Consider the following 9,614-nt stretch of genomic DNA (forward strand, 5'->3'; position numbering starts at 1 on the left):
GAACTTTAATTTGATTCTGGAGTAGATACTCCCAGGCTCAGTTTTTAGAAGGAACAAGGTTGGGATTTATCAGGCTAGAGGAAGTGTTAAGGACGTTTAACTGCTCCAGTGAGAAGCAGCCCCTAGGGAAGGGCTTGTGTGGGAGGAACGCCCATCTCCCCATCTTCCCAGATCTATGCTGCACAGCTTTTATTTCCTCTTCGTTCATAATTAAATGTGCTATTAAGTTGCTTCTGTTTTGAGACTGTCCATGAAAAGAACAAAAAGGCTACTGATTGTTAAAACTGGGGTAAAACCACCACTTACAGCCAGACAGGAACCACCCACGCTAGCCCCAGTGTTCAGGCAGTGTGAAAAAACCCTGGCCCCCAAATCATCACTTGTTCCTGCCTAGTTTTGCTCTGGATATAGCTTAAGTGACCACCTCCACATGCTACCTATGAAAAAAAAAAAACTTTACAATACCTAAGTTAGAGTGTGGTGTGATGAGAACTACTGAGGATTACAGGAGGGACTCAGAGAACCAGGTGCAGTGCCTGGCCCATTCCTCTTTATTGCCATGCCCCCAAACTCTCAGTATTTCACTCCCCCAGACCCTCAGTTGAATAACTGCAGCTCCAGTGACCTTCACTGAACATGTTGCTTGCCTATAGCACATTTCTGCTCAAGTGATCTAGATCTTTGGAACTGAGGCCACTCAGACAAATGCTTTATTTTGAAAGGAGCCAACCAAAACTAAGAGGCTAAGTAATTTGCACTAAGTCACTCAAGTGGGATTTATAAAACAGAGTATGAATCTGCATCTCATTTTTACTGTTTCGTCCACCCCTAAATTCATAACTTAAATAAAAGACTGGAAGACTCACAGGTCTAGTAAGAAATGAACAGCTCTGCACACAGTGAGTGCAAGACCCTAAGGAACCATGAACCCCTCTCAACACTGCCTTTGACACCACAACAATCTCTCCTCCCCAAAACCCTACTGCAGCTCCCATCCCTACTTTTACCTAAAACAAACCCCACCCCAATCAAAATGGGCACTTGGAATTTGTTTTCTGTCCTGGATGTGATTTACCACCTACAATAAAGTCCCAACAAAAACAGCCATACCCACGGCTCCTAATACGTATGATACTCTCTTCAGAAGTACAGCCCTTTCATGGTCTATGGATTTCAGAGAAGAGACTATTATCCCTCCCCAAATAAAAGCAGACATACATATTTAACATTTTATTCTTATTCCTTAAGCATACAAGTTTTTAATTCCATGAGTTTGGGTATGTTTACAAAGCAAAAAATAGGACAGAAGGTGGCAGTGTTAATCCATTTGAGAGAGGGAAAAACAAAACAGGAAAGCGACCCTTACAGTACCAACTTACATGAGACGCAAATCATTCTGGTGAACGCATTGGTTATAACATACAGAAATAACAAAGACAAGCAAGCTAATTATTAAAGGTTAAAAGCTAACCTTAGAATGAACTGCTATAGTAGAGGACTAACATACAGGGAAATACCAAGGTCCTTGGGTCTCCTCTGTCTCAAAGAGGAATACAGAGAAACAATAGTAAGTCCCCTAATCCACCTCCTCAATGGTGGGGCCAGACCCAGAGCCCCCTTTAGGGGCCTGGGCCCCAAAGCCGCCAGCCCCGGGGCCACCCGCCCCCTGGTACAGTCCGCTGATGATGGGGTTACACACCTGCTCCAGCTCCTTCCTCTTGTGCTCAAACTCGTCCTTCTCGGCCAAGGTGTTGGCGTCCAGCCAGGAAATCACCTCCTGGCACTTGTCCAGCACCTTCTTCTTGTCGGCCTCGCTGATCTTGCCCTTCAGCCCCTCATCCTCCACGGCGCTCTTCATGTTGAAGGCGTACGACTCCAGGGCGTTCTTGGCAGACACCCTCTCGCGCTGGACCTCGTCCTCGGCTTTGTACTTCTCCGCCTCCTGCACCATGCGCTCGATATCCTCCTTGCTCAGCCGGCCCTTGTCGTTGGTGATGGTGATCTTGTTGGCCTTGCCCGTGCTCTTGTCCATGGCCGTGACGTTCAGGATGCCATTGGCGTCGATGTCGAAGGTCACCTCGATCTGGGGCACTCCCCTGGGGGCCGGTGGGATGCCGCTCAGCTCGAAGCGCCCCAGCAGGTTGTTGTCCCGCGTCATGGCCCTCTCGCCCTCGTACACCTGGATCAGCACGCCGGGCTGGTTGTCCGAATAGGTGGTGAAGATCTGCGTCTGCTTGGTGGGGATGGTGGAGTTGCGCTTGATCAGGGCAGTCATCACGCCCCCAGCCGTCTCCAGCCCCAGCGACAGGGGAGCCACGTCCAGCAGCAGCAGGTCCTGCACGTTCTCAGACTTGTCTCCCATCAGGATGGCTGCCTGCACCGCCGCCCCATAGGCCACCGCCTCGTCGGGGTTGATGCTCTTGTTGAGGTCGCGCCCGTTGAAGAAGTCCTGCAGCAGCTTCTGCACCTTGGGGATGCGGGTGGAGCCCCCCACCAGGACCAGGTCTTGGATCTGAGCCTTGTCCAGCTTGGCGTCGCGCAGAGCCTTCTCCACGGGCTCCAGGGTGCTCCGGAACAGGTCCGAGCACAGCTCTTCGAACCGCGCCCTGGTGATGGACGTGTAGAAGTCGATGCCCTCGAACAGAGAATCGATCTCCAGGCTGGCCTGGGTGCTGGACGACAGGGTCCTCTTGGCCCTCTCGCAGGCGGTGCGCAGTCGCCTCACGGCCCGCTTGTTCTGGCTGATGTCCTTCTTGTGCTTCCTCTTGAACTCCTCCACGAAGTGGTTCACCAGCCTGTTGTCGAAGTCCTCCCCACCCAGGTGGGTGTCCCCGGCCGTGGCCTTCACCTCGAAGATGCCGTCGTCGATCGTCAGGATGGACACGTCGAACGTGCCCCCGCCCAGGTCAAAGATGAGCACGTTGCGCTCCCCCTTGCCCGTCCGGTCCAGGCCGTAGGCGATGGCGGCAGCCGTGGGCTCGTTGATGATCCTCAGCACGTTCAGCCCCGCGATCACCCCCGCATCCTTGGTGGCCTGGCGCTGCGAGTCGTTGAAGTAGGCCGGCACGGTGATCACCGCGTTGCTCACCGGGTGGCCCAGGTACGCCTCGGCGATCTCCTTCATCTTGGTCAGCACCATCGACGAGATCTCCTCGGGGTAGAACGCCTTGGTCTCCCCCTTGTAGCTCACCTGCACCTTGGGCTTGTCACCGTCGTTGATCACCCGGAAAGGCCAGTGCTTCATGTCCGACTGCACCACAGGGTCGCCGAACTTGCGGCCGATCAGCCGCTTCGCGTCAAACACGGTGTTCTGTGGGTTCAGCGCCACCTGGTTCTTGGCCGCGTCGCCGATGAGCCGCTCGGTGTCCGTGAAGGCCACGTAGCTGGGGGTGGTGCGGTTGCCCTGATCGTTGGCGATGATCTCTACTTTGCCGTGCTGGAACACCCCCACGCAGGAGTAGGTGGTGCCCAGATCGATGCCAATGGCCGTGCTTTTCGCCATGCCGGTGTCCTGCCCTCTCGGCTCCGCAACGAACTTCAGACCTGAAAACGGCCAACGAGTTCAGCGACGAGGAGCTCGGTCCTTTCGGAATCCGAAAACTGAACGCGCCGGTGCCGCTCGGGGTGGTCCTCGCAGATAGTGTCTGCGGAAGCTGCGCTCACCAACCACTCCAATCCTAGCAGCTCTCTCCAGGCTTGCCGTTTCTCTGAGGGCGGCTCTGTGTTTATGGTTTTTCATCAAGCTCCGCCTTTTCCCTCCTCAGCCAATCACAGAGCTCAGTTCGGCTGCCGGGTCGGGAATATTCCAGGGGTTTCGCCTCAGGTCCTGCCCCCTGGTTTTCTGGGACCAATCAGCTCCCTGGGTGCCGCCCCTCCCAGAACTCTCCAGACTCTTCTGGGATTCGCTGGAGGAAACTGGAGTCCTAAGGGAAGGGGGGAGAGGCGCCGGGAAGAGTCGTTGTTGACTCCGGCCACCCAGTCTCCGTTTCCCTGGCGAGCCGCCTGCCAAGTAGTTGGATGTCGACCGGAAGGATGAGCACTAGGCTTGTAATAAGTAGGGCGGTGAGAGGTTCGTGGGGCTCAAATAAGTTTGATTGTTTAAAGTAGGATTAGGGGGTACACGATTCCGGGGAGACCCAAATTACAGAACGATCCGGAGTTTCTCTAACAGGGTGGGGTATCTGTGGCCCAAAGAGACGCTGATTGGTGCCTGACGCTGATGGAAGCAGCCGCGTTTGGGCCGGTTCGCGGAGGGGCCGGGCTGCCTGAGAATTGCCTTGGCCATCCCGGCGTTTTTCCCATCTTATTTTTAAAATAGGAAGGACAAGGAAAGAGATAATGCAGTATAGTTTTGGCGTCATCTTTAGCCCTATATGGATGGAATATCTGGGGATGGGAAAATTTGAATTTTCAAAAGAAAAGTAATCAGGTAAACAGACGGTTCTTAAATTGGAGAAGGTTCCCAGCGCCTTAGAAGGGACGTTTTCGGTCAGGGGCGTGGGGAGGGAAGGGCAGGGTTGGATCCACTGCGCCCCTGTCCCCGCCCAGAACCGCTCCCGTTTTCCTCGGGCTGGACTGGGGCTTGAAGAAGAAAAAAAATCTCTGTAGAAATTCAGCTATCATTAGGCCTTTGGGGCTCTCCCAGTTCCTCATCTTTCCCAGCCTGGGGTCCGGGCCACTCCCCTGTTTCCTTTCTGCCTTCTTCATTCCTGGTTCAGCCTCGGATGATTGGTGGTGCCAGGATTAATCTGAGTCCGGAATTCGGCCTTCTGCCTTGTCACTTGCAGCCTCTAGGCTGTCCACCGCTTTAAAATAAATGTGATGTGGTGGTGAGCCTGCGAGGGCGGGGCGGGAATGTTTACTCCTCTTTAACAGCATCATATGCTACAGCAGGTTGGCAGGTGGCTCACTTGAAAGCAAACTGGTCGGGATGGTGCTGTAAAGTGGGAGAGGTTGGCGGGACCCAGATTCTAGCTCCTTTAAAACTTCAGATTATTTGCTGTGCACGTAATTCTTCCATTTAGTTTTTTTTTTTAATTTATTTATTTTTATTTTTATTTTAGTTTTGGCTGTGTTGGGTCTTCGTTTCTGTACGAGGGCTTTCTCTAGTTGTGGAGAGCGGGGGCCACTCTTCATCGCGGTGCGTGGGCCTCTCACTTCCGCGGCCTCTCCTGTTGCGGAGCACAGGCTCCAGATGCGCAGGCTCAGTAGTTGTGGCTCACGGGCCCAGTTGCTCCTTGGCATGTGGGATCTTCCCAGACCAGGGCTCGAACCCGTGTTCCCTGCATTGGCAGGCAGACTCTCAACCACTGCGCCACCAGGGAAGCCCGTTCCATTTAGTTTTTTAGCCTGGATTTCAACTTTCTGTGCGTTACCTTCCTTCCTGTTTTAGATACAATTATATTTGGTAATTTGTTTTGGCCTTTGTTTTTTCATCCTTTGTGTGAAATGCCAGACCCCTTGTTAGGCGCCTAAAATGAAAATGTGAGGGACATTAAAGCAACAGTGCGGGGTTCACAACCCACAGAAAAATAGACTTATTGCTGTACTCACATGTCTTGAGCATAGAAAACATAAGAGCAGAAGTGGGAGGAGGCAGGGGATATTTTTCTATTTGTTTATTTATTTATTTTGGCTGCGTTGGGTCTTCATCGCTGCACGCAAGCTTTTCTCTCGTTGCGGTGAGCAGGGGATACTCTTTGTTGTGCTGCGCGGGCTTCTCGTTGCAGTGGCTTCTCTCATTGTGGAGCACGGGCTCTAGAGCACAGGCTCAGTAGTTGTAGCGCACGGGCTCAGTTGCTCCTCAGCATGTGGGCATGAACCCATGTCCCCTGCATTGGCAGGCAGATTCCTCTTTTTTTTTAAATATAAATTTATTTATTTATTTATTTATTTATTTATGGCTGTGTTGGGTCTTCGTTGCTGAGCAGGGGCTTTGTCTAGTTGCGGGGAGCTACTCTTCGTTGTGGTACGCGGGCTTCTCATTGGGTGGCTTCTGTTGTTGGGAGCATGGGCTCTAGGCGCACGGGCTTCAGTAGTTATGGCACGTGGGCTCAGTAGTTGTGGCTCGCAGGCTCTAGAACACAGGCTCAGTAGTTGTGGTGTATGGGCTTTGTTGTTCTGCAGCATGTGGGATCTTCCCCGACCAGGGCTCGAACCCATGTCCTCTGCATTGGCAGGTCGATTCTTAACCACTGCACCACCAGGGAAGCCCAGCAGGCAGTTTCTGATGAAGGGAAGAAATCTTGCTTTTGAACACTTTTGCTCAATTGGCATTCTTTACACACACACCTGTCCATCCATACACCTTTTCCTGGAATCCAAGGGTATTCATTTCTTTATTCTATAATTTGCTCAGGCTAATCTAAACTGATATTGCAAAAAGATTGCTTTAACAAACCTGTGTATCTTTCTCTGTGCAGGTAGGTGATAACTTTTTTTACTTTCAGGTGTGACTCCCTAAATGAATCACCTCCTTTATCTAGTCAAACTGGCCAAACTTCAGGAATTTTCCATTTCTTTATGCATTATCTGGTTGGGTATTCCCCAAACTTACATCTTAGCTGCCCAGTATAGGAACACTTCCAGAGATCCTTAACCTCACCCCCTCCTTCTGGAAGCTTCCTCACCATCAGCTGCTACCAGCAGCACTTCTGGATTCACTCTTTCCTTCTCTCCAAATTTGCAATTGTATTCCTCTGTTGGCTTGAAGCAAAGGGTATCACTGTCTCCACTGCCAGGCAGGTAGAGGATGTGAGAGGGCCTCAAATCTTGTGGCTGCTGGCTTAGCAGAAAAAAAGCCACTCGAAAATGCTGTTTTTCTTGAATCGGGCAGTCAGCCGCACATCGTATTTGACCTACCTTTTGCATTAAGTTTCTCTCTGTGGACTGGCCTGTAAACCTAAACATCTATATTCCTTTTCCATTTCCTACAAGGGGAGAGTCTCCTGAATTTTGTCTTTCCTTTTGCACTGGACACTTCCCAATGCAGAAACTCAGTTACCGGTTTAATTGATGTCTAAGGAGATTATATGAACCCCAAGAGATTTTTCAGAACTTTAGTTTGATTAGCTTTGGAATTAGGTTTTTATCGGGTTTGGTGTTTGGAAGGATCAAGGCTCAGGTTCCCCAAGCCTGACGGGCTGTCAGGTAAAATTTAAGGGTGGGGGATGGGGGAGAGAGTGCCAAGAAACCTGACCGCCGGCGGCAGGAAGTATGGGGGAGGGGAACCCCGCAAGGCTGCGGGATCTTGTTTCTTCTCCTTTTTCCTACAGTTTTTCAAACAGTATCGTTTTCTCCTCAATTCTATTTGTTTTCAAAGATATTATAATTCTAGGTTTATCAGAAGAACGCAAAAGAGATAACTGATATGAAACCTAGAGCCTGGCATTTTTAACCATCAAATGGCAAAGGCTTCAAAGACCTGGGAACCCTGCTAATTTCCAGCAGCATGGAAAAAAACCTGGGTTTGCGTCTGGACTCTACTTCGTTGTTGAGGCTGTTTTTCTTCTTTCTTTCACAATGAAGTACTTGTAAGTTAACTAAATTACACGTCTCTGTATCTCTAAATTAGAATTAACAATATTTATTTCATAGGATAACTACAAGGATAATACTTATAAGGCCTTAGTTCAGTGTCTGTGACAGAGTAGTGCTCAAAACTTTGCTCCCTTCTCCCTTCTTTTGTTGGGGTCCCACACTCTCTCAGGTCTGATATATCTCAATCATTCTTACTGAAGGTTGGGGGTTAATACCAGGACTATAGTATTACTTTCAGCTTACTATAGAAACTATTTTAAGATTTTTAGGCAGAGCCCTTCAGCCAAACCTTTTCATTTTCAAACATAAGCACAAAAGATCAGAGGTTTAGTGGCTTGGTCTGGTCACCTAGACAGATAATTACAGAACCGGTGACTGAACCTACATGTCCTCATACTTTCTATTTTGGACTCCTCCCAATGCTGGCACATAGACCTTACCCTTTCACTCTAAAAAGAAGAAAACAAATGGTCACAGAAGAAGATAGTTAAGAGTGAATGTCAGGGCTCTGTGCGCACCTTGGGCACCATGGGGGTATGTGACCAGCAGGTATTCCCCTCCAGGCTGTTGCTTCTGACTCACAACCATCTCCCCCATTGCCCCCCCACTACCCCACCCTTCCAGCTTCTCCCAGAACCGTCTCCTCTTCCCTTCATCCCAGACTGGTCGGTTGTTATGAGGGGAAAGGAGGGGGGGGCCCGTTACTAAGGCTAGGCTGGCACCCAGTTCAAAGAATCTCCTGGAAACTAAATGTAGAGCCGTGACTAAGCTTGATATCCTAGAGTGGGGTTGGGGGGTAGGGAGACTTGGGTGGGGCAGTTTGTTTGTTGAGGACTGTTCCTACGAGTCAGTCCCCGCCTTCGAGCCCAGAGAACTCCAGAAAGTTCCTCGCACAGCCTGAAACGGGGGCAAGGAGCCAGAAGCCGTAAGACCCCGATAAAATGGGGCGGGGCGGGGCCTGACGGTAGGGCTGGCCGCGGAGCTGCCTGTCCGGTGTCGGCGTTTTTCGGTTGTTTTTTCAAAATGGGATTAAAGAAGTAAATAAAGGAGAGACCTTTAGAGTTTCACTCAAACTCGCTAATTTATTGGATGAAAACACTGGAAAAGTTCGTAACTGATACAAGGAAGCCGGATGAACTGGGTGGCCAGACGGGAGAAGGCCCCACCGCCCTGGGCAGGGACAGGCCACAGATGGGAGCTTGCTGGCTTCTCTCTGCCGCTTCCCCACCCGACTCTAGTCCCTGGTTCTCGTGGGGACGTTTGGAGGGGTAAAATGGTCTAAGACTCTCGGGGGTGATTCTGGTCTTCCGAACTCCCCCCGCCTTCCCACCCTGTTTGCCCCGTTGTGCCCTCCCTCCTCCCCCGCTGTGCCCTCTGCTCCGATCTTCTGCTGGGCTGGACAGGGGCCCGCGGGGGTGGGGCGGGCTGACCTCGGCATCCCGAATTCGCGGCGCTACGTGACCCCTTAACGTCTCCAAATGAGCTGGAGCTAGGAGAGGGTGAGGGGGCTGGTGGGGTTGCTCTGTGTCACAGAACTGCACTGGATACTTTACGGGTGACCCTCGGGGACGGATTTAAGGTGATCAGTTGGAGTAAAGTATGATGACAGTCACCGTTTCTTATTCCTAGCGTGAGGATCTCCCCCTCAGAAATCGCCAATATTGGTTTTTCACCTGAAACAACCTCTTTTAACTGAAAGCCCATGCTTTTGCCCACTTCTCTCACATTTATAAACGTTTTTGTTGTTTTGGTATCTTTTCTTCATTTTTGATGACAGAACCCTGTTAAACACCAGGAATAACAGTATGTATATTACTAATCACACAATATCTTGGATTTAAAAGACATAAAATTAGTCATATTACCATAGCCACCTGCCTTCTGAGGGCTGGCATAGGGAGACAGGTGAGATTGGAATTAGGGAAGGTATTAGATTTTAAAAATTCTTTCCTCATCTACAATTATCTCGATGCACCTCCTCTCCCCCAAAGTTCCTGCTGCTACCCAAAACACCGCTTTTTCCAGGGATGGCATTGCATTCTCTTTGCTAGTTCTGCGATTCCCTCAGCTTCATC

The 9,614-nt window shown here is 50.6% G+C and overlaps 1 protein-coding gene across 1 annotated transcript; it reads right to left on the reverse strand.

The window, feature by feature from the left end:
- Positions 1 to 1,217: 1,217 nt before the first annotated feature.
- HSPA1B (heat shock protein family A (Hsp70) member 1B) lies at positions 1,218 to 3,696 on the reverse strand. Its single transcript, XM_082346549.1, has one exon. It carries the CDS (start codon positions 3,500 to 3,502, stop codon positions 1,577 to 1,579), a length of 1,926 nt encoding a protein of 641 aa, XP_082202675.1. The 5' UTR covers positions 3,503 to 3,696; the 3' UTR covers positions 1,218 to 1,576.
- Positions 3,697 to 9,614: the final 5,918 nt, after the last annotated feature.

The sequence above is a fragment of the Balaenoptera borealis genome, assembly GCF_965194805.1.
Source record: "Balaenoptera borealis genome assembly, chromosome: 12".
Taxonomy (NCBI): Eukaryota; Metazoa; Chordata; class Mammalia; order Artiodactyla; family Balaenopteridae; genus Balaenoptera; species Balaenoptera borealis.

What these genes read in the sequence shown, in the direction of transcription:
- HSPA1B (XM_082346549.1), bottom strand. Translation starts at nt 3,502, where the DNA reads ATGGCGAAAAGCACGGCCATTGGCATCGATCTGGGCACCACCTACTCC.